General features: G+C 41.4%; 1 protein-coding gene across 1 annotated transcript in view; it reads right to left on the reverse strand.

Moving 5' to 3' along the window:
* camkmt (calmodulin-lysine N-methyltransferase) overlaps positions 1 to 26498 on the reverse strand; it is a 106982-nt gene that overhangs the window by 25358 nt on the left and 55126 nt on the right. Inside the window, exons 4-5 of the mRNA XM_053332745.1 lie at positions 4280 to 4340; positions 3141 to 3192 (exon numbers count right to left, since the gene is read on the reverse strand). Coding sequence (XP_053188720.1) covers positions 3141 to 3192; positions 4280 to 4340 — 113 coding nt within the window. The remainder of the gene's footprint in view (positions 1 to 3140; positions 3193 to 4279; positions 4341 to 26498) is intronic.

The following is a 26498-nucleotide window of genomic DNA, read 5'->3' on the forward strand; positions in this document are numbered from 1 at the left end:
ATGGAGAGGGAGGGAGACAGGAGAATGGATAGAAAGCTTTGTGCTGTGCTGTGTGTCTCTCTGTGTGAGAGAGATATAGATAGAGAGGTGTGTACTTTACTATAACCCCATCTATTCATATTCTCTTTTCTTTGCAGATGCTTTTTTATATCAGCAAGTTTGTGTCAGGCTGTCAATTTCTGTTAAGGAGCGTGAGTGTGTGTGTGTGTGTGTGTGTGTGTGTGTGTGTGTGTGTGTGTGCATAAACACATAGGTAAGTGTAAGTGCAAGTAGCTATTGTGCTGGTATGCACAAAAATCCTATCTGGATAATTCAATATAATCTTAAATTGTATGGCATATAGATAACATATGATGTAGCATATTAAGTGTATAAAGATTTTTTTTGAAACAAACAATGTTTATACTTGCATGCTTCCACTCCCTCTCTTTCTCAAAGACACACAGACATACACACACACACACACGTTCAGGCCCTGCAGGGTGTGTGAGGGGGTCACCGTGATGTGTGTCCCACCATCTGCTCAAATGAAGGAAGTGACCTCCAGGCTGAACCAGAGCATCCAGCTGAATGATCAGGAGCCCAACCTGGTAACCCATGAGCAATATACCCTGTAACCCACCAAGATTACTATCCACCCCAACCCCCCCCCCCCCACCCACACACACACACACACAGTGAAGTAGGTAAGCAATCTGATATGAAACAAAAAAAACCCTACATTTTATATTATGTTATGTTTAAGTAGTTGTGCGTGTTCTCTACAATATTTTGTAATACCTGAAAAACCCAAATATTATATATAAATATATTAATATATAATATACAAAATTTCCTCTGAGGACCGTGGATGTCTGTACATAAAATCCCTTGCTGTGAAAAAGGCCCTCTCTAGCAGTGACATTCTCACCATAGCGTTCTCCTTCACTCTGTCTCCTCACCGGAACTCTCCACCTGCCTCACAATTGCTATCCATCCAGTAGTTGTTGAGCTATTTCCGTCTGCAGCCAAGATGTGACAAACAGACCAACTGACTGGATAACATTACCATCCTCAGAGCAACTTCCACCAGGCTTGTCAGTGCAACAGAGTCAGTCACTTTTCAAAGCAGAGTAGAGAGTTAGGAACAGAGAGGATTAACCTTGATTCAGAAATGGCCTGAATACGATTTTTGAAGTCTGCTAAGAGAAGCATAATTTTATCTACTTATGGGTCAGGCTACTGATGTTAAGGTGACATACCTTCATTAGATTACATGTGGCAATTTATTGTAAATGGATGCTTCCTGTGAAGGACTCGTCAAGATTTGTCACATCTGCCTCAGCAACCTCCCCTAGCGCCCACCCCACATCCCATTCTGTGTCTCCCTAACCTGTTGTCACTCCCCCCAGTAGCTCTCTCTCTCCCTCTCTCTCCTCATGTGTCTGCCTGTGATTGTCTGAGTGGAAGCAGGTGTGCTGGAGTCAGACCAGAGCCACACCAGCTGCACCTCATCTCAATAATGAAGACCTCTACAAATACTCAGCACTGCCACTTCCACTTTGCCACCACTCTGTTTACTCCACTTCAAGTCAAATTATTTACCGGTTTTGCTATTTTGCTTTTTGTTCTTGTTATCTGTTTTCCAGTTCTCATCCTTTTCTGTTTCCCTTACAGTCCTACCTGTTCTGACTCTGGTGTCTGTTTACTGCCCCTCCTCTGGTCAATCCTGCTGCTCTGCCCTCAGCCCTGAATCTCAGTTCCTGGCTCACAGCTACCTGCAGTCTACATTCCCCATGCTCTGCAATAAATCTCTTTTTTTTTTTTTTTTTATCTTACTCCTTTCTCGTCATCTGTATCTGCACCTGGACTCACCCACATAACAAGACTGACGCCATGAAGATGGAGTATTACATCTAATATTATCCTGAAATCTAGAGTGCAGTTTAACAGGACACTGCTGGGGGAAAAGATTAAAACACAGAGAAAAAGAAAGAAAAGAAGTGGAAGAGAAGAGAACTGAGAAAAGAAGTGGGTGGATAACAATAAGCAGGGTGGAAGGGATGGAAGAAATGAAACAAATAAAGGAATAATTAAGGAAATGCTCACATGGACAACAGAGAAAAAACCCCCCTCAAAATGTGGTGTCAGTGACGGATGAAGGAGGCAGGAGGAGAAGGATAGGTGTGAAGGAAGGATTCCATCTCAAGCCACCAATGTCAAAACATGGTGTATTGACTGCCAAGAGATAAAACCAGGCTTTCACACACACACACACACACACACACACACAGAATGGCATCTAGCAAATCGATGGGACACTGACGCCTGCTATGTGGAGGGGCCCTTAAGACCCTGGCTAATAAACCCTATGGCTGACTGAGTGTGTCAGAGTGTGTATGTGTGTGTGTGTGTGTGTTTGAGCGCATGCATGTCAGTGTGTGCGTCTGTATGTGTCAGAGTGAGTGTTAATGCAGGACAGCTTTTAAGACCCTAGCTAGTTCATATAGCTCAGTGTCACTACTCAGGTGGTCTGGTGATTGTTTGATTGTGTGTGTGTGAGTGTGATTGTGTGAGTGTGTTTGTGTGTGTGTATGAGAGTGTATGTGTGAGAGAGAGAGGGAAAGAAATAGCATATTGCAATTATATCTTATACAAAGATAATCCTATTAATCCTAAAAACTGGCTTCACATCTGAACACTGTCTTCTAATTTGTTTAAAAAAAGAGCTTTGTATACATGACCCCCCCCCCCCCCCCAATCCATTTTAAAACAGCAATATTCAGAGTGTCTTGTCAGTACTTTTGGTGTGTTAATCACAATTTGCCATTAATCTGACAAACAATATGCAAAGATGCATTACACACGCACACACACAAAGTGATTGATAGTATATATGAACAGGTATGGATACTGTGCACCCCTGCTGTTTGTGTATTGATCCCTGAGGGTCAAATTCATTAGGAAGCCAAGCCACTTCTCATGAAGAAATGTGAGAGAGAGAGAGAGAGAGAGAGAGAGAGAGAGAGAGAGAGAGAGAGAGAGAGAGAGAGAGAGAGAGAGAGAGAGAGAGAGAGAGAGAGAGAGAGAGAGAGAGAGAGAGAGAGAGAGAGAGAGAGTGTGTGTGTGTGTGTGTGTGTGTGTGTGTGTGTGTGACTTACCATGAGCCCAGCAAGACAAGTCATACCTCCTCCTAACTCACACACAGCACCCCTGGGAGACAGAGAAGAGTGGGAGTGAGATTCACCTTGCTGAGCCAAACCTACTGTTGCAGTTTAGCACCAACACACACGTGCGCACATACTGTACATAAACACACTCACACACGCACACATGCTATCATATAAACACGGACAAATACACACACACAGCAAACTCAGCAGGATAAGAAATATCAATTCAACCATCAACCTGAAAGCTGAATACTGAACATTGAGAAGCACAAGCTCAATCAGCGGGAAATCTTAGAAAACACACACAAACACGCAGACACATACATGCACACACACACAAAAAGTCCTGTAGCTTGCATGCTCATTCAACCCTTCTCTCCATCCTCTTCCTCCTTTCATCTCCCCTTCCCTCTGTTTGTACCCCTGTCCTCTTTCATCCCTCCCTGCCTCCCTCCCTCTCTTGATGACCTTCACTATGCTGCTCTGATCAATACCCCTCTCTTCCTCGCCTCCTGCCTCTTGAATGTTAAAACAGGAAATCAAAGGGTGACGTTCCACCTTGAGTGGAAATCAAAGGTGCCTGGGCGCTTTTCAGCCCTGTGCCGCAGGGCGGGCCAGTGCTCAGCAGACAAGAGCAGGGGAAAGAGCAGCACAGAACAACACAGTGTGGCATGGAATGGTACAGAATATCACAAGCACTGTGTATTTACAGCGGAAACCAGTCCGATTTGGAGAAAGTGGCAGTGTTGAAGCATTTTTTTTAAACTGCTAAAATGTACATTAACAGGTTCAATGTGGAAGAATTGTTACATTTTATCTTGTTGTAATTACATTTAACTAAATTTGAGAATCCATGGTCAAGAGAAATATTGGATGTTTAAATTGGATGTCATAACAGCAGTTTGTTCCAAGGATATTGCTTCCTTCCTTCCTTACCTTCCTCCTCCACCTCCCTGCTGGCAATTTATGTTTTCAATTTTACCTTCATTTTACTGAAGAGGAAAAACACTCTCAAAGTGACTTCTCTACCGTACTTTCATGATCTGTCACAATTACGCTCCATGTTTGCTTGGTGAAACAGAGTCTTTTGATGGTGTAAGCAGGTTTAAATGGAGGTGACAACTTACTTGAACATGTGACTTTTCTGTAGACAGTAATGAGCCATCACCTCTTCAGATGGCCACACACCTAAAACAGAGAGAGAACAAGAGAGATTTAGTCATTTGTGGTGCCTGATTGATGTTTATCCATTTCAGCGACAGATCTTTATTTGCAGGCATTTATCTAAAATCTCTAATGCTAATACTCTTAAGTGCTTTGATTCGGGTGTCTCAACATCAAAACACCTTAATATTAGTATAAAACCAAATAAATACAATTGTGTATCCAGTGAAACATAATTGGATGCATTGTGTTTTCCAGTCTGTGTTCATTTGCTTCTCTTGTGGTTTCCACCTTGCCTGTGATCCAAGGCTTCTCTGTCTCTCAGTCCGTCTGTCTATCCTAAATCCTTACAACACACTCTCTCATTGGGCACTGTGTATGCAAGTGTGTGTGTATGTGTGTGTGTGTGTGTGTGTGACAGGGGGTCCAGTGGGTGATAATCACAGCGTGCAGGCCTGTCTGGCTTATCACCTACTGTCAGCCCTTCTCCTTCTGCTGTGCGTGTAACACACACTAACGCACACACACTTGCATGCTCAGTGCTATTTTCCCACTCTCTCAGTCTCTCGCTCTCACACACACACACACACACACACACACACACACACACACACACACACACACACACACACACACACACACACACACACACACACACACACACACACACACACACACACACACACACACACACACACACACACACACACACACACACACACTCTCTTGGCAGTAGAAGAAGTAAACATTCATTTGAATAAAACTTCAGCTTTTTGCTTCTGGCTTTGAACAAGAAGGTTCAGCTTGTTGGTGTCTGTGTGTGTTTGTGTGCACATATACATCTGTTTATGTGTGTGTGTGTGTGTGTGTGTGTGTGTGTGTGTGTGATAATATGAAGGAGTTGTTGAAAAGAGAGAATGAGGGGATACAGAATGGAGAAAGCAAGCGAGGGAGGGAGAAAGAGATAGAAAATGAGCGAGGTAACGAGAGAAAACTGGGGAGGGGAGGGAGGGTTAGAGGAGGAGAGAGAAAAGGTGGTAGTCGATATAATAAGCGGCTTACAGACTGTCTCTCTTCACCTCATGGGGCAGACATCACTGCTCTCTCACTTTCCCTCTCCATGTCTATCTCTCTCACTCGCACTCTCTCTCGCTCTCTCTCTTTCCCCTCGCTCCGGTCCGCCAAGATTAGCTCAAGCAAGCAGGATTTAATAATGCCTATTGATAAAATGTCCAAATATTCCTTTTCCCCATTAGAAAAAAACACGCTTTCTACGTCTTGGCCTGACAGCGCGCACACACACACACACACACACACACACACACACACACACACACACACACACACACACAAATACAATGACAGCCAGAGTAGCTATACTGTGTATCTAGAGAGTGTCAAGACATGTAAGACTTAAATAAGGTGACATTGTTAAATTTCATCTGTTATTCCCCTTCAGCCACGCATCTTTCACACAGTGGATGAAAAGTTTTACGGTCAACTGACACATTGGTCAGTGCAGCAATTCTTTCTTGACTCTTTAAAAAAAAAAATATATATATATATTTCATAATCCTAGTGATTTTATTCACAAGCATGCCAAGGAAACACAAATGTAATGTGTTGTCTATACAAGTTTCTTCAATTCCAGTGTTCAACACTGAGAGGAACAAATGATTAAAGGTTTGTTCTGCTGGACAAAGCATGGACACTGTTCATTCTCTAGAATAGGTGTATTGTATGTCTTAGACCCTCCCCCTCAACTTTGACCCCTCCCCTTCAGACTGTATGTTCACAGGAAACCTAATTGTGTCCCGACAGAAACCTTTGCCCTGCACAACAGTTTAGCCCCTCCCCTCTACACCCAGATGCCTGTCACAGTGACACTTGGCAGCAAACACATCTTGGGTTGATCATGAACAGTAGAGGGTGGTAATGCAACATTAAACTAAGCTGTTCAAAAACACGAGCAGAAGAAGAAAAATGATGACCTCTCCAGCAGCCTCCTTTGGTTTTCATTTTGCTGTTGACTTCTGATGATGTGTACAAGGTCATGAGAAGCATCTAATTGGGCAGTGAAGTTATTGTGACACCATCCCAGCCTAAAAACTGAATCTAAAAGGTGCTATAGACAAATAAGAGCCACCAACAATGTGTACAGCAAGTCATGTCAAATGCATTAGGATACTGAGTGCATAGTCAACTCTGCATTTGACAAAAACTAAGCTCTTCTCCAAATTAATTGTAGTGTATTTTTGCATTATAACTATATTCTACTGTATTTATGTATTTCAAATTACATAGTTTGTTGATGTATTGTCAATTGTCCTGTTTAGTGTTGTTTTTCAGTGCTGTGTGGTGGACCTAAATTATGGACAATAAAGTATAATAATAAAAATTACTGCATCCCTCTGTCAGGTTTACACATCCCTAGATGAATTGTTCATCTGTACCTGTTAAATCACAATCCCTCAAGGATATCTGTGATTATGATATCTAGAAAAATTAACACCAGATAATATGTTCAGTCCAGCTATAATAATGTAAAGTGCTAAACTGTATATGACTTCCAGTATTTTCATGGTCTCTGATGAGAGCCTGTCTCCGTCTGCTAACTGTTGTCCACACTAACTTTCTTTCATAAAAAGTTAGATGCCTGTGTGTGAGTGTGTGTGAACACATGTGTGTGAGAGAGAGCAAGACAGACAGCACTAAGTAATAAAGCTTTGTAAAGCATATGTGAATCTGATGGTTAATCCCCAACTCCAATAACATTAATAGCCCAGGGTGATAGGAACTACGGATGTGTTTGTGTATGTGCGTGCATGCGTGTGTGATAAGTATGTGGTGCCTGTTTGTGTGTGTGTGCCTCCCAGGTCGAGGTGCACTGTAGGAAATGAAAGGATCAAGAGTAGAGAGCAGATTACTCTTCCTGAGGATAATGAAATTATTTCTCACCTTCAATTACGAGATGAGGAAGGAAGCAGTGTAGGTGTGTGTGTATGTGCGTGTATCGGCTTAATATAGTTATCAGTCCCAGGCACTGACCCCTGTCAATGGTGTTATACCCCGAAAACCATATGTGTGGTTTATAGTGGTTGTGTGCTAGAAACATTGTAAACTTGCCTCTGGGTTGTTAGAGTTAGTTTAGGAATGACTACAAAAAGTCTTGATAAAAAACTGTTTTGAAAAATGTAAATGTGTACCATGTATGGTGGCTTTGCATGTCTACTGCACTCATGTTCATGTTATATATGAAATCTACTCATGATCTTAATATAGATATCATTGGGAAGCATAATTGGGATTATCATTTGATGTACAGCCGTGCAGCCGTTCTGTGCAGTTTCTGCTTTAATGACTGATATCTTTCAACAGAGTAAGACATTGTGTTTTGACTGGTACTTCATATGTGCCCAACTTACTAAGGCAGGAAATGTCATTGATTTCACCATTAACACACATCTTTTTTTTTTACTATGGCATGATAACTGATAGAGACTTACTTGGTTAGGTTTACAGTAACGGAGGTTGGACACCTGTTGCTCAACTTGCAGTTGCTTAAGGGTACCCACTGAATACATTGTATAATGCCATGGTCCTTAACCCTCATCCCTCCACATCCCGGTGACCGGGGAATGACCCCGTCAATTCCATGACTTATGCCAGCATTAATCTGGCCTCAGTAGCTGTCAGTAATCATGTGGATAGGGAGAGAATTATCCATCCATCCCTCCGCTTTCTGCTACTTATCCAGACATCCCTCTCCCTGCCCACTTCTTCAGAGTACTCTTGAGGCATTCCCAGGATACGGATCAGGCACAGAAATTAGCTTTAGGGCTATTTTAAATATCTGATGAGTATCCTAGTACAATTTGGGAAGACTGCCTAAAATAACTCACTACATAAGCCACAGTACTTGAGACAAGGCAGTATCATTGTTCTTTTTACTAAATATTAATCTAAGGTATAATATGTAACTTTTCCACATTAAAATGTCCAAAAACAACTAGACCTTTGTTATATGTCTTGTCCAGTTAATAAGTATTTATATTATCCAAAATCTTACCAGCTATTTTCAAATCTAAAGAAACCTGTTACTTTTAACAAGGTAATGATCGGGTTTATTTGGTCGCTTGTCAATGTCGTCATACCCCCTCTAACAAAGAGTATATACGGATAAGATGATGATCATCTTGTGGCCAATGCGTCAGCGTCGTGTTTGTCCACCACAATGGTGTCTACCAAAGAGCATATTCATACAAGATTGTACATCAATGTTGTGGTTGGTTTATTCAATTTTAAGCCACTTAAGCCACACAAACTTTTAGATCTTGGTTGTTGTAAGTATATCTTTTAACCAGATGACGGATTTTAGTCATTGGACATCTGGATCTAAAATTATCAGAGAAAAAAGCTGAGTAAACTTTACAGTCAGCTCAGCTCACACATAGACCCTCTCAGACATCCTATGTCTGCTGAACAGTCTCAGAGAAACATTGATTTTTTTTAACATGACACTTCTTTATTTAGTGTTTTTTAAACCAGTTTGAATCTGTGTGTATAGCTGTTTTGGAAAAGAGGAGGCCTCTGTAATCTGGCTCCTATGAAAACCTCCTGAACAATGAACACTGAAGGAATCCTAACCAGGAGAAACTGACTGCAATGACGGCAGTGTAGGTTGTTTAACTCCCATGATCCCACACTCATTCACAACATCATCAGACTCTTTTTGTTATTGTTTTGATTGAGTTTAAATAGAGTCTGAACACTTTGATTTAAAAGAAACCGATATGCTTAACTGAGCTTGCTGATGCTGAAAGTAATATTGATTGCTGCTTTTCAGACTGCTTAAATGCTTACAAATTTCAAGTGCTTCTCATGCAGTCCCAATGGTAAAAGAGCAATGCCTTTTCATTTAAAAGGTCTGACATATTTTAAATTGTCTCTAACAACACAAAGGTCAGTTTACAAAAGACCAGGTGAATAGCCTTGTATTTGCTTTACAATTTGAAAATGATAAGCATTTATGATGTCGGCTGCTGTGTTTATAGTTATACAGGAGAGCTTTGAGATTTAAGCCGTTGGAGAACTTCCTTTAACAAAGCAGCGATTTAGCTCTGTTTCTTTTATCTCCTGAGAATAAAATGTCTGTTTTTTTGCCTTTCTTTCATCAGCCTCTGTCAGGTCTCCTGCTGTGGAGACAATGCTGCTGTAAAACGCTATCGAGAGGATGGGATGAGTAAAAGAAGTGACAGAGGAGGATGATCAGAGTAGAGAAGAACGCAAGCGATGGCAGGAAAGGGGAGAATGTGGAAAAGTTGTAAAGGAGCACAGAAGAGTAGTGAGGAGGAAGGTGTTTAGAGGAATAGAAAAATGGAATCTGGGATAGAAAGAAGAGAGAAGAAGAGAGAGAGAGAGACAGAGAGAAGGTGTTTCTCCCACCTTCTCTCTCTCAATGAGGAAGAATGGAGCAGGAGGGAGGTGAGGTGGACACGATTGGGTAAAAAAAAAATAGACTAAGCAAGGAAGTGGAGAAAGAGAGAGAGAGAGGTGTCAAGATGGGGTTAAGTGGGCCATGATGTTGCTTTGTGCAAACACACATGCGCACCTCTACCACTATTACATACTGATACACACACTCGCACACACACACACACACACACACACACACACACACACACACACACACACACATCTCTCTCTCTCTCTCCCCTCAGGCCCAGCGTGTCTTCGGGCTCTGTGGCTCTCTGGCGGTGATCCGTCTCCACATTAAGCGAGGCCTCAGATAATTCCTAAGCCTCCTCCATGGCCGATCCAATAAGGGATAAGGCTCTCGGCTGGCCATGATCAACTGACAATCTGTCCTCTCACACGGCTACTTTAGTGGAGGCCAGGATTACCCCGGCCAGCCCTAGACAGGGTACACACAGTTCACAAGACCAGCTGTGTGCATGTGTGTGTGTGTGTGTGTGTGTGTGTGTGTGTGTGTGTGTGTTAGTGAGAGAGAGAGAGAGAGAGAGAGAGAGAGAGAGAGAGAGAGAGAGAGAGAGAGAGAGAGAGAGAGAGAGAGTCAAAGAGAAGGAGAGAGACAGATTGAAGAACATTGTGTACAGAGGTAAATGTGTGTGTGCATTTGTGAGTATGAGTGTGTGTGTGCATCTGCCACATTGAAGCACCAGAGAGATGATCAGCGTATCTGGTTTGTGTTATTTAAGATCTCTGCTACACAACACCATGATACTTGAATAAAAGGCAGAAAGGGCAGCAGGTTTCATTGGTTGTACAGACAACAGCAAATGTTTTCTAAATTTCAATGCATGTTGGAATAAAAACTGAATTGTGTTTGTTGTGATTATCATAAAACACACCACGATAGGGCACATGTGGTTACAGCAGGATAACTGTAGTACGTTTGAAAACTTCTCATTCCACAAACTTCTCAAGATTACATATTGATTTGGTTTTCTGGAGTGGAATCTGAAAAAAAACTTTGCCTGTGCAGGTCATAGAGGGTCAAGATCAAATAATTCAGTTCTTTAAAGACATTTCCAGTGATAAAAAGGAAATCAGCAACAAGAATCTGGATGCTGAATCTGAGGCAAAAACAACAAAGCATTAAGAGGATACAGCAATTCAACCTTTTAGGGACCATCATGCCACTTGAACATTCTTTCAATCTGTTAATTAGGTGCCTACTTCATTCAGACTCGAACCATAAAAGCTGCAGGAATAAACAAATATTACGGTTTTCATTTTGTTACATTTTAAAGTTTTAAAAAAGAAAATTCGAAAAAAAACGATTTTTGGCCTTTAAGGACTTTGACTCCCTGATAAATCAGATTGGGTCAGCCTTTATAAAAGCTTGAACTATTAATACCAGTATGTTAATAATAATAGCAATTATGAAATGATCATTCTGCCGAGCTGCCATGGTAAACACACATGCTGTGAATAGGCAGTTTAGATAGCCTATTCGCCTTTCACCAGAAGAGCCAGGCAGTGTGTGATAAGCATCGACATTCTAGCCAACAGAGTCTGCCTTGGAGACACTCCTGATCCCTTTTTCCATTGGAATAGGCTCATTTTAACACACACTCACACCCGCACGTGCACACAAACATGCACTCGCACACACTCTTGGAGGACTGTGCAGGGCTTCGATAAGCGTGGCCCTTCTCTCTCTCTCTCTCTCTGAGTAAACATCGTTTTGGATTAGGCAGAGTATAATGAGAGCAGGGGGCTATCTGCCCACCACGCCTGCATTGTGGCCCCCCGCTCTTCTCTGAGGGGGCCGGCACCAATCTTTACTCTGCTATTTATCCCCCTCCTCTGATAGCTTACTTATCTGCAGCAAAATGCCAGGGCTGACTGCCTGTCTAACTGCCCCAATAATTGTCTGCTTGCCTTCTTGTCTGCCTGGTTCCACACCTGTCTGTCTGTCTGTCTGTCTGTCTGTCATCTTGTCTTAAAGCTTGCAAAAAGCATTAAGACAAATGCATGACTACGTCTCATTTTATCTCACCTCTACCTGTCTGTCAGCATGTCTGTCTATATGACAGACTCTTTTTGTGAATCTCATCTCCTGGTGGTTACTGTTGCGCAGCACAGAGGTACAGTATGAGTGCTTTTATAAAAGCGGAACAAGCAGAAGTACTTCTTCCTTGCATTCCTGTGCTGTATCAAAAGTCAGCGCTTGTAGGTGTGTTCTTTATTTTATCTAATTATTCATAGGGACAAATCATTTTATTGATTTTATTATGCATGAATACAATTACATACTGCATGGAGAGCGCATGTGGAAAATGTCATGGTATTATGGCTTTTTGGTGAGCTATAGAGGTGTACATGGTTCTCTGAACAAGCTCACAAGCTCACAGAAACAATCTCTTGATGTTCTTTTTTTATATATTTATTTTCAGAATTTCAAATGACTATATTATTCTAGGAAAGGCAAAAATGTCAGCGCAATTGACAAAGAGAGGACAAATGGAATATTCAGGGGAGGCACAAGGCTGGCTGGAACAATAACAAGGAGGACGGTGGACAGTGTTTACTGACTGTCTCAGATGTTTGGACCATGGAGGATGAAGGATACGAGCTGCGTGTGGACAGTATGGATTGGACGCAGTATCAATATAACACCACCTGTCACACCTACCAAACAATATTCTTACTCAGAAAGGGATATGACAGTAAAAACCAGAACTTTTCAAGGAGGATGTAAATTATGCAGTTTTTTACTCAAATGTGAAACTAAATTCTTTGAAAAATGGTTTTGAACTGTATCCGCTGCACTTGTTAATATAATATAATATTTTTCAACTTCATTTTTGAATCATGAACCACTATCCCATCAGGTCCTACACCTGCCATTGACATTAAATAAAAGCAGAGTGTACACTTCATGAAATTACATCTGGTGCACGATAATTGTCAGTGCAGAGTGAGTATTCAGGAAGCAAAAAGAAGCAAGGGAAGTGAGGGTTACAGGAGGAGAGTTGTATAAATTACAGAGAAAAGAAATAGGAAGAGGGAGTGAGAGAGACACGGCGGCGCAGAATAGGAACGATTGAATGAGAGAGGAGGGAATGAGATGTGAGGAGAGACAGGAGGAGGCAGAAACAAAGAGAGAGTTTGACATGTGGCTAATAGACATATCAGCACTGAGGTGTGGGGTTTGGCTGGCAGACGAGAGCTTTGCAGAGCTTCATTCATTGATTAGCATATGGAGAGTGGCATGGGGCCGTGTGACAACCCCAGATTATGCTGCGTGCGCACACACACACACACACACACACAAACACATACACACACACACACAATGTAGATTGCCACAGATTGCATCTCTCTCCTTCCTTGGAGAAAAGCAAGGATGTCAAATTACAGGGTGTCACCTGCACCAAGCTATCTAGTTTCTTGAATGTTAATATATATAAACAATTAAGGACAGGAGAAAGAGGAATTGGGGTGATTGAAGACAAGAAAGAGGGGAGGAGAAGGGAGAAAAGAGTTGGGATAGTGTGAGGAAAAAAGAGGAGAGACAACAGGGTTAAAAGGGAAAGGGTAGAAAATGAGTGTAGTGAGGAGAGGAGCAGGGCAGTTCAGATTATAATGACTGATGAGAGGTTCTTGTTTCCTGGATGACAGAAAAAGACATAACAGCTACTACTGAAGCCCTCCTCTTATACCTTCACCCTTCCATATTCTCTCTGAATGTTTACCAATATAAAATAAAGAAACCAGAATCATATACAGCGCGTGGTGATATACAACAAAACCCATCATTTGATTTGTATCATTGTATTTCTTTAATTCACTGCCTTTACTCCACTCTCTGTCTGTGGCAGCTTCAGATTAAATCTAGATGAATATCCAAACTGCATATGTGTGAAAAGTGTTTCACAGCCAGTGCCTTGCGACTCTAAGCCTTAATGATACCAGGGATAGAAAATTTAACCGACTGGTCGTTTTAATGCAAGTGTCACCCTATTTGACATCAAAAACACTAGTTATTTCAACTAAAATTGGTGCTCTGGGTAGGCTTTGCTCAAGAAAAAGCACTTCTCAAACAAGCCCCATATCGAAATAAATGAGATTGGGGTTTATGTTGTGGGAGGCGAGAACACACCAACACCTGAAGCTGTGTCAGTTGGTCTGGTGTTATCTATGTGACTCTGCAACCGGCTCAGTTTTCTGCTTTAGTAAGCAACTGTTAAGTTCTAATTTCAGACTCTCTAGCTTGCTTAAATTACATTTATGTAACAGATTACTCAGCTGGTTAAAGAAAAGACCAGCTGAGTAATCTGTTACATAAATGTAATTTAAACATCAATAACACTGAATTAAGTAGGACAAATTTGAGTGTGTTGTGATATACACACATTTACACTTAATAAATAATTAAATAAACTGCATTCAAACTACTCTCAGGCTGAGTCCTTACTGTTGCTTAAGGATCACATAAAAAAGGACGAAAAACTAAACCTATTAAGATGCAGAAAAGTGGAAATGGAGCATAATTAGTTATATTGAAATAAACTGGCCTTTTTAACAGGAAGCCTTATTTTGTTTGGAAAGTCTCACTGAGATCATAATTTATATTGTAAGAGGGACCTCACCTGACAACAAGTTACATATACATCACAGTCAGCACTTATAAGTTGTAACATATCAAAATTTGAAGAGGAATTGAGGAGGGAGGAGAGAAAATAAACATATATACAGGAGGAATGACATGAGAGGAGGGGGACAGAAATCACATCCACTTCTCTAGAGCATCCAGTAGTCTGCCCAACAACTACACTGATGCCTTAAACATGAGACCCAGATTTTCGATCTTGGTGAAGAGGTGCTGAGGGAAGATGAGGAGAGGAGATGGAGATGGGGACAGACAAAATATAGAAGAGAGGTTGTAGGGAGCAAGGAGAAGGGTAGAGGAGGTAAACAAGAGGGGCAGACCTGTTTTGGATGCAGAGAGCGCTGCAGAGGGACGAAACCTCAACACTGGGGAATATGTTTTAACTGTGTATGGTTACAATATTCTTACAGACAGCAATAAGTTCAAAGTGGGTGTTGGGGGCCAAAATATACATGAATTCATATTATTATCCATATTTATTGTTACCAATTATTATATAAAAACCCTTTGTTTACTTGTTTAGATTGGGGAATTATTTCTTTTGTGCTTTGCCAGTCCCGCTGGAGGTCGGAACAGAGGTAATTTAAAAAGTGATTCATATCACCTGGCAGCTGACATGGGTGAGACACAGTTTTTTGACTGCAAAGGGCAGATCGCCTATTCTTTTGTTTTGTAATCATATTAATAAATAGTTGAAGTGACTTTTGGTTCGCGGCTGTCTTTTGTTTTGGATCTCAATCGCAAGTTTCACCCACTCAGGAGCAGAAGATCTGAAGTTTGATGTCGCAATAGTGGGTCTCCCACATTTATGTAGCGTTGTCTTGACCAGTGGAGGCTGAACATTGGCTGCTTAAGTACTTTACTCAGGTGCACTATGATGTCACTGTGCGCTGTACTTTTTTGGGGAGGGGAGAGTGTTTCTTATCTAATCTCTCTCATCTAGCAATATATTTATTATTTTATTAAGTAATTGATCAATCAGTCTATGCTAAATGAGACATGTCACCTATGAAAAGTGATGTACAACCTTAAGTGTGGGTGGAGCGAAAGGAAAAGTTTCAGGACGGCAAAAACAGCAAAGGTGCAGTGGTGTGATCATAGTTTAGAAACAATGGTTAGCTTGTTGCATCATATAGGCATGACAGATAAGATTATAAATGATATGGGACAGAACAAGAGACTGAACTTTTTATTTGTGAACTAACTAATGCTTTTAAATTTGAAAAAATGACTTGCAATTTGCAGTTAACTCAGTTACTAAATGCAGTATCTCGCCTGCCTTGTGTTGGCACAAACCTGTCATGTTGATCTGCTTTGACTGATCAGTGTGAACTTTATACTTTTGGTCATTGCAGCATTGGTTTTGAACATTTGGCAAGTCAAAGTGCCACTTTGATGACTTGATAGTGAGTAAACTCAAATGCTTTCAAACTCAAATACACAGATTCAGTCTCAAAAAGATTGATGCTGAACTTCTGAGCCAAGACCTGTGGTAAGGGCAGGTGTATATGAGAAGGTGAGAGCAGGATAAAAGCAGGTTAATGGGGTGTATGGGGTGAGTTTGTGAGCTAAAAGTACAGATGATTTAAACGAGTGTGGGCAGCGGTGATTGGGAGGAGAGGTGGTGGTGGCAGGGTGTTTATTTGGGAGGTTCAGAAGGGGAAGTAGACCCCCGAGGCTCTCTGTTGCTTTCTCTCTCTCGACTAAAATAAACTGCACTGCGACAAACTCGCCATGAGAGGCCGGTGAGCGTGTGTGCATGTGATACAGCAGTGCTTGTGTGTATTTCCAACTGAGTAAGTGTCTGTGTGTGTATTTGCATCCATGCGTGCATGCATTTTTGTGTGGCGGGCTGCCTCCAGGCTCCCTGTGTGCAGGCGTTTCATTGGAGAGGCAGATGAGCAGGGCAGATATCCTGGGGCGGCCTGGCAGTGGCCAGAGCTTTATCTGAGCTGAAATGATTTTAGCACTCCGTTTTGGAGCACTAACCCAGGAGCAATGTCAACCCCGACCCCTCCTCCTTCTTCTTCCGATCCTTTTCTCATTCTGTCCTTCTTTCTCCATCATTCTGCCCTTTCCTCATCTCTTTTGCCACTTCACCAATCGTCCTCTCCTCACATCACCCTTTTTTTGTGCTGTGCATTCCTTGCTCAGCTACGAGATTAAGAAGAAAAGGCAGACAGGAAAAGACAGAAGGACAGCGAAAGAGACACATTTTATCACTGTTCACTTACTTACCGATATTTGTTTCCTTTGACCACTGTGGAATTATTAAATGGCTGCCAATTCTCATTTAGTTTATTACTATTTTATGTATCTAAGAAAGAGTGAAGGTAAGGGCAAAAAAGGGACGACATTGAGGTAAATATTGTAATTCCCCTTATGTCAAGCTATTGAAGGTGCCATTTGAAATTAATGACGATTTTTCACCTCAATGCCAAAGAAGCTAAAGCTGACATTTAATGATTGACAGATGCAGTTATACACCTGTCTTTGCAGATAAAACTGTTTTAACTATCATGTGTTGCAAGAAACTTGAGTTAACAATGCATGTAAGTAAATTGACTGTTCTTTTATTATGTCACATACTGTATATTGTCTTTTGGGTATGTCCCTCTAGCTGCAGACTGCACGTCACTGAAGTCACATAGATTTCTGAAACCCAGCTGAATGTGCTAGTTGGAAATACTAAATGGTGTTCCTATGCATTTTTTCAGGACAGGACATTCAGACTTTCTTAGTCAAGAATGCAGCATTTCATCAGCATTACTAATCGAAATGAAGCCTCCCACACCTCTTCAAGCCTCACGTATTTATTGCTTTTGAGAAATGTTGTGTATTTTACATGAGACTGTCAAGCAGAAGTACACTGGTCTTCTGCAATCAGAGCCATTATCACACTGGGTTGATGGCTAGGGCCCACCAAGAAGCAGCTTAGATGGTACCTTTCCCACTCCTCCCCTGTCATCTCATGTCCCCACTCTCTGTCTCTCTCTCAGTTTCCTACCTCACCACCATCATTGGCCACCACTTTCTCTCTCTCTCTCTCTCTCTCTCTCTCTCTCTCTCTCTCTCTCTCTCTCCCTCTCTCTCTCTCTCACTCACTGCATTTACCTTGGCTGCCACATGGGGAATTAAGTGGTATTACGAGGAAAGGCTTCTAGCTGAGCTTAACTGCATTACAAGAACAGGTAATATACCCTGAGAGTGAGTGTGTGAGAGAGGAAGGGGATAGAGGGTGAAGAGAAGAGGGGTTCTTGTGGGTGCAAGAGAAAGACAGAGTAGGAGGGAGAGAGGGGGAGAAAGGGGGTCTTAAGTGAATTGTCAACCCAAACGCTCTAATCACAGTGAAAGCCCCGGACAAAGAGCACCCACGGACACCAACGGAGTACACCCTGGGGGCAACGAAAGGCCACTTAGGCTGCATTCACACCAAATCCAGCAATGCGGGAAAAAACGTCAGTCCCCCCGATTCATCTGAATAGGGGCAGTGCGTTTAGGCTGTGGGAGTGAGGACCGCATGCGGCTCAGCAAAGAGCCGCAGTGGCCGTCCGGCAAGAAGTTGGCCCTTTTTGACTCCTTCTTGTCCCCTGTCTATCTGCTTCTCTCTCTTTTTATCATTACAGAGAGAAGCTGGTCTCTTCAAAATAATACTTCCCTGAGAAATAAGGAGGGAGGAGGGGAGAGGAATGGAAGTAGAAAGCAAGAGTTTTAGCCATCTGGACAAAGGTACTTAATGTAGGAGAGAGAACTGAGCAGAGACAGCCAGTCCACCATCCTTGTCTAAACTGAAATATCTAAACAACTATTTGATGGATTGACTTAAAATTTTTCACAGACATTGAAGGTCCCCAGAAGACAAATCCTACAGACTTACATTGTATTTACAATACCAGCATGTCAAAGTTTTAATTTATGTGTTTCTCATTCATGGTCATGGTCAAGGACATACATGGTTCTCAGAGGATGAACTATGATTGTAAACATGGTGACAACCCCCCCCCAAAAAAAAAGACTTTTAGAGGTGTAATTGTGAGAATATTAGCATGCTGTCATTAGCATTTAACTTGAGACACTGCTGTTCTTACAGCATACAGAGCTGTCAGCATGACTGTACACTTTTTCTAAGTAGGGGTGGGTATCTTTGGGCACCTCACGGTTCGATTACGAGTACAATTCAGGGGCTACGATTCGATTATAAAACGATTATTGACGTCTGTATTACTTTATTTAACAGATTTAAATAACCGAAATTGCATTCATCCACGTTCGATTTGCGATGCATCTAAGAATCAGAAATTTCTCCCAACCCTATTTCTAAGTATATTTGACTTAAATTTTGTTGAGATAATGTGATTGAAATTGACAGTGCAGTATATTTTATTTATTTTTGTTATTGTTTAAAATAAGTAAAGTGTCTGTGTATCCAAAATTGAGCCTGTAGTCATAATCACTCAACTCCGTTTAAGGTAGCATTTGGAGTAGAAGATTATCAAACCACAAGGAAAAGAAAGGAAATTAAAGTAAAGTACTGCAGCACAAAGACACTTTCTGCCCAGCAGCATGGAGGAGCTTCTAAAAGAGCCCACACTGGCCTCCATTCCAGGCCTCAGCGGCTCTGCAGGACCTCCAATTTCCATAAAGCCCATAGACAGATCACTGGCTCTCTCTATTCAATAGACCTGTTAACACTATTCTGATTGTCTTAGCACAGCTAGCATGTTGTGTGGCTAAGAACAGGTCATTTCCTCATTTCCTCCATGTCTCTTTTCAAATGTCCAGACAGGGAGGGCCTTTACTGGGTCAATGGGGAGCCACTGATGGGGATTTATACTGGATGTTTTTGCATGGAAGAAGCCAAACTGAAATATCACAGATGTTCAAACATGATATGATTAAATTAAAAACAGAAGTACCCAAATAATAAAAAAATAAATATATGTCACAGAATCTCAAGTACAACACGTCACAAAGTTGCCTGTGCCTATTTCAGAGTGTGTCCATTGTGGAGGGTGACAAAGCAGCGCTTATACAGCCATGCTGAAACATAATGGTTGTGGCCCCTTGGTCCACCACTTATTGTACCACAGAAGACCTCCTTCTCAGTGTGTGTGTGTGTGTGTGTGTGTGTGTGTGTGTGTGTGTGTGTGTGTGTGTGTGTGTGTGAGGGCTCACTTGAACAACATGTTCACCTAAGCACTGTAAATGCAGACATATTAGCCTATCAGAGAAAAAAGGACATCATTATCTACAGTACGTTATATTCTTCTAGGGGTTTGAAATACAAAACTTGACATGTTATATTCTGAATACTTATTCTAATATACTTACAGTATCAGCAGACTGTCTTCTGTCCCTTTTTGGACAAGTGGAAAGACAGAGGTCTAGAAAATAGTTTAGGGAGACAGAGGCCAGTGTGCCAATTCCAAGCATTTTTAAATAGCAGATGAGAACAAAATAATTAACATTTACATTGGATTATTCCTTTACTGTGTGCCTACTTATAAACAGTTCTATGATCATTTTCAAATGGCGTAGATGGCTCTCTGAACTGCAGAGCACACACTACTGTCCACAGCAGAAGTTTGTATGGACAGTTTGATTGTATGTCACACACTCTCCGTCATGGCAAATTCATTGGTGGAAACTGTTGAAAATCTTTTTGGTGCAGAAAGCATGAAGGAGAAATAAGTAAAGTGAAAGAGGGGGAAAGGACAGAAAAGAGAGAAAAAGGAAAGGAGACGACAGAGAACAGAAAAAAAACGATTGGCTGAGAGTGGCAGAGCAATGGAGAGTGAAATGGAGAAATGGAGAAGGGCAGAAGAGGTGGGACAACAACAAAAAAAGAATACTTTAACACCTAGTGTGAGTGAGATTGTGTGTGTGTGTGTATCACTAGTCTGACACCAAACCCAGGCACCATGCAGAGAGCATGGCACTGTAACTGGGCACAGAGGGCTGTGTTGAATATTTCATATCAGAGATTGGAACTTATTGTAATGTCTTCCATGAGGTGTGTGTGTGTGTGTGTGTGCATTTATCTTAGTACTGCTGGAGGGGAGACAGCCTCCAGCACCCGGCCTTTCTTGGAATCCCCGTGGAAAAAAGTTTTAGATTTCAAGCTTCCAGTGTTTTTCATTTCCAAGACATTCAGGATTTGTTTGTGTGTGTGTGTGTGTGTGTGTGTGTGTGTGTGTGTGTGTGTTCACATCATATATCCAGGGTTTCCTGCCATGTATAAGAACCTTGCCTGAAGAAAAAACTGCCTCTCCAGACAATAGACGTAATTCTTGCTGCTTTATCAGATATAATATATAAGAGCAGAGGCGCCATATCATACAGTAAATGCCACCTATTTAATAAGAGAGGCAACAGTAATTTATCAACTGTAATTAATCATAATGTAAGACGCAATCAAATCATACATTTTCTTTGCTGTTATTAATCAAATGTCCATGTCTACATCAGCTGTGTGCGACTCAGAGTTAGCTTTTATTGTCTTTAAATCTCACAGACAAGACAGTGACAACCATAGTGAAATGTTGTGTAGTCATTTCTGTGGTGGTCCAGGGGCTACGTGCAATCTGAGAAATTGTCTGAAGTGATGTGACATGAGTCGGCATTGGCTGGGAATAAAGATTACAAGTTGAAAAAAATCTGGAAGTGTGGAGTTAGAACGAGTGAAGTGAAGTGACTACCGGTACTTTAACCACTGCTGGAATAACATACCCAAAACTCTGACCTGTTAGCAGTAAAGTTGCAACATGGATAATGTGGGCACCAGGTTTTTATGCTGCATCAATTCTTATCCTTTTGTTTAACTATCTGTTGTTAGTCTGACAATGTTATACAATAGAAATGCAATGCCAAAGCTTAATGATAACTATGACAGATTCCAAGCAGCTGAGACATGACTCTTTTTAATTAATGAGACGCTCCTTAATTTTGTTATAGCACCAAGCATTGCTTCCCATTTGTGTGTCTCTTTAAATGTGGAAAAGAGATGTTGAGACTACTGAGAAGAGAGAGGAAATATTATATACTATGGTCCTAAAGACCACTCACAGACATATGAATTAATACATTTGGGTTTTTTAAAATATTTCTTTAGGGTGATTGGGCTCACTTGCACTGTTTGATGAGTGACAAAAGTGAAAAAGCAGGCAGACAATAGCCAACTTTCAGAGCTTTGAGATGAGTGGGAGGGAGGGGAGAGCACACGCACACGCACACGCACACACACACACACAGTCAGGGTCAGTAATTGAGTGGGAGGGATAAGCTCTCCTCATTCTTTCTGTTTGCCTGTGCCCCCTCTTTCTCTCTCTCACACACACACACACACACACACACACACACACACACACACACACACACACACACACACACACACACACACACACACACACACACACGTCACCCCATCATCACCCAAAAAGACCAATTTGTTACCAGGAGTTACCAACAGGGTCTGGGACAATGTCAGCTGTCAGTCAAAGCAGACAAGGCCTATCATTGGTTTAGTGGTCACCAATGGTTACAGATGGTGCTGCTAAGTTAGTGAGACCATTTACTCTTTGGCCAGAGGGAGGCCTTTAGTCTAGACACAGACACACACAAGAAACAACACACATACACACATGCGGTCCAAATTTGCAAAATACAAACTCTTTTCACATACATGCACTCAAACGTGCACACAAACAACCGCACAGCCTTGAATAAAAAGGCAATATAAGATAGAGAATAAAAATGCATTGGTGCTGCCCCGTATCAGACAAAACAGAGCAACACTGAGATTAAGCGTCATACTGCTGTGAAAGAGAAATAGAGATGTGAATAGTGAAAGGCAAGATATCATCCATTCATTTTAAACAGGGGTGGGTGGTGATTGAGTGAGTGAGGCTGTGAATGAATCTGTGTGTGTGTATATGGGTGTGTGTGTGTGTGTGTGTGTGTGTGTGTGTGTGTTTGCATTCTGGCCCTAGGGTCGTAGCGGACACATTGACACAAAATAAACAGCGCTCAATCTCCCAGCCTGTGATTGCTGCTCCAGTGTCAAGATAAGTCCTAGGCCGGTGGCAGCCGAGATCGGACACTCGCTCAACAATAGAGGACAGAGGATGAGGAGCAAGAAAGAGAAACACAGAACGTCAACATCTGACTTTCTCTCTGCCTCTGCATGTTTGGCTTCTCTTTACCAATCCAATGGAACTGTCTGGTTACACTGCTAACACTGTACTCAAACTTTCCCCTCAGATGTGGAGGTTTTAGATATAAGATTACTGTAACACATTTAACACTGTTGTGTCACTTGTGTGGAAAACAGGATTCTAACCTTGCTCTCTTAATGGCAGATCCAATTACTGGGATTTTAAAATCATATTCACATTTGGAATCTGGGTGCATCACACACTTAAAGAAACAATTCACAGATTTTCTCTTCTCTAATAACAAAGAAATTCTAACTGTTGTCAAAATAGAAATGGCAGAAGAAGTTGTCGCCACACTTCTACGAGCCTCGACAACAGTTTGTTTGTTTGTTTTTCACTGTGGCTATTTCAAATATTTTCTTCTTTCTCAGTTCATTCGTCCCTCATTGGCTAGTTAAGGTCTTCTCAAAAAGCAACAATGATACTGTGATTTTTCCAAATTTTGCAAGGCTTGAAATGATAAGGCTGAAACCAAGCATGCCTCCAGTTTTTAACTGTTCTGATTTTATCTTTGAACCATTTACATTAACAGATCTGTGGCGAACATCAGTGGCAACCCAAACTCTGGGATCAGTAATGAGATGGACAAATCAGGAATAAAGTTGTCTAAAATTGTCTTTTGCTATTTGAACGTTGCCTTAAAGATACTTTTTCAATGAAGTACAGTTTGGAAAAGGAGTACACAGAGAACAAAGAGACACATAAGACATTTAAAACTGTGATGTTAAGTATTTTATGAGCTGCTCTTATAAGGCACCATACAGCACCAGTTACTACAACTGTCATGGCAACCCTTTGCAAGCAAAGAAACCAGAACAAACTGAATGGATGGTATGGGAATATAATGGGAATATATAAACCGAGGTATGTGTGCATGTTTTGGCCCAGGCTCAGTGCAAATAAAAAACTATTGAAAGCAAGAAGAAAAAAGTGAACGGCAGCAGAAAAAGAGAAGGCACAGGAGCGAGGGATGTGAAGACAGATTACTAAAGACTTAAAAAAATAAAAAGGAATAGTCCTACATATTTAAATCTGAAGAGTTCGGTTTAGAACCTGCTCTATGTGTAAAGTGCCTTGAGATGACTTTGTTGTGATTTGGCGCTATACAACTAAAGATTGATTGATTGATTGAGATTGAGAAACTGTAGACAGGACATATTAAAGCATGGTAAGCGTTAAAGGCTCTGAGTTCCTCTGACAGATCGCCTATCGCTCCTCACCTCCCTCCTCCTGGGCCACAACCACCACCTTACACCCCCTCTTCCCCTCCAGAAATGAATATTTCTCATCACCATATGAATATTGCAGGCGTGACAAGCGCGTGTAAACACACACAGGCGGAGTGCTTAAATCCACTAACTGGGAGCTATTAAGTCGTCAGGCGGCACAGAGAGGCTGACAGAGGAGAGAAACAGTGTGCATGTATGTGTGTATGGTGACAGGGAAGAGAAACAATGTGGCGGGCCACTGAACAGAGCAGCCAAAGAGAGAGAGAGAAAGAAAAAGTGGACAGGCAGTCACACACACACACAAAAAAAACATGGAAAGAAAGAATTGCTGGCAGACTGCTAATTTTACTTGTCGTAGAAAAAAACACCCAACCCATGCTCAAACTGCCAACGTCACTGTCACCTCAAAACCCAGGGGAAGGTGTGTAGGGGTGTGTGTGTGTGTGTGTCTGTAGGATGGATGGGAATAGGAAATGTGTGAGTGTGAACAGGGTGTGTGAAGAGAGAAAGGCGAAGACAATGTTTGTGCAGTGTGTTTTTGTGGAGCAGGGAGAGCCCTTTTTTGAGAGATTGTGTGCTGCAAATACACACACACACACAAACACGCACACACACACCTACAAAACTCATGCAGCAATTGCCAACTTCCTCATGACAGTTTCAATAAGGTTGCTCACTCAGTATGGGGTTTTAGAGAGAGAAAGAGAGAGTGTGTGCGTGTGTGTTTCCTCTGATCAATGGCCAAGGTGACCCAGCTCTGTCTCACTGTCTAACAATGTTGAGCTGTCCAGCAGTGGTCCTCTCTTTTCAGTTTATCTGTTTACTCTCTCTCTCTCTGGTCATTTTATCCTCTCTGATACTTCCATTTTTGTGATGTCCTCTGTCAACAGAAGACTTCACCTCCGTGTAACAATGCTTCCATCTCTTCCTTTTAGCCACATTAACCCCAGGATTCAGGGATGGTATCACTTTGTTTCTTTTATTACCATGAAATCTGGTACAGATCCCATGGGATGAATAAGTCTGGACACCTCCAACCTTTCCTCTAGGGGAGGGGGGGGGGGGGGGGGGGGTTGTCGGGCAAATTTACTTGCAATGCCATTTTACAATTTGCACCAGGCTTTTCTCTCACATACAGTAAGCATGTACTGTATATACAGTATAGAGGGATGGGTATCGAGAACTGGTACTAATTTGCTAATGGTTCCTGACTGGTCAGTACTGAAATATTGATAAGCTCCTGGATAAACTGTGCTGCTATGGGTATTTATTCAAAGCTGGCATTTCAAACTCCTAACCTTCCTCTAATGATGACAAAGCTGTGGATGTTTCATGTTTCATAACTACATGTTTACATTCTTTGCTGTCCAGTCATGGCTGGCAAAGCAGTAAAAAATTCAAAACTTGCAGCATTTAATGAAAACACAGCTAAATATAATATATGTAATATGGTAGTTGTGTGTAAAGGGGATTAGACCAGCAGCCTCATGAAACACAAATACAACAATCAATGAATCTGAAGCAGTGCAGCGTGTTTGGCTGCTTTAGCAAAGCAGCTGCTGCACATCCTCAGTGCGGCCTCATGACTCTGATGCTGATGTGATTTGCCAAACTAAATACGAGACTGGCTCAACATTGTCAAGTAAAGTTAACATCATTACTTATAATAATAATAACCCTGTAGTTATTAACTCAGGCCAAAATTAGCACCGATTAATCCATGTTAAGGCAGATCACCACAAGACAATATATATATTCAGGAAATAATTATACATCATTGTCATTTCTGAAAAAAAAAGAAAAAATACTGTTAATAAAAAGATGTGAAAAGCTTCAACTGTTTGTGTCATGTCTTTATTTTTTGTATCAAATTATGGAGGGTTGTATTAATAAGAGTAAATATAAGTATTGGTATCATTGATAAGTAGTAATCAGTATCGATATTGGTATCAATAAAATTAAAATGATACACATCCTTAATTAGGACACACACATATACACAACTTGAATACTTTCCACTTACACATACTCAATGCATCAGGTGTCCATGCCTCTTTTTCCTATGTAAATAGATAACTATTAGGTATAAAGGTTTCCAACCCAACCTTGAATTCAGGCACCATTTATCCAATGAATTGATAGTACAATATCCAATTAATAATTTATTTTACCTGCTTTTCAACCTTCCTCAGCTGCTCCCTTATATTCAACTTATAAATGCACATTATTCACACTATACACAGAACAATTATTTATCTCCTAGGCTTGAGGGCATGATCCTGAAATAACTGACAATGTGGGCGTCTGTGTGGAGGTGTGCAATTGGTGGTGCTGTTGTGTTTGCAGTGTGCTGCTGCAGATCGTACAATATTTGTACATCCAGGAACTCAAAAGAGAAACACATTAGTTTAGAGAAAGTCAAGGATGTTCTGGACACTGTGCTTCTATTTAAGGAGAATATTTAGTGCCAGTGACACAAAGTAACTACGGCTGTACACAGGCAACACTAAACAAAAAGAAGCAGGATTTGGAGCTACGTGTGCTTGGTGCATACTTTAAGCAAACATCACCATGTAATCCAGGCAATTTAGGTTTCATG

Source organism: Scomber japonicus, chromosome 14 (genome assembly GCF_027409825.1).
Source record: "Scomber japonicus isolate fScoJap1 chromosome 14, fScoJap1.pri, whole genome shotgun sequence".
NCBI lineage: Eukaryota > Metazoa > Chordata > Actinopteri > Scombriformes > Scombridae > Scomber > Scomber japonicus.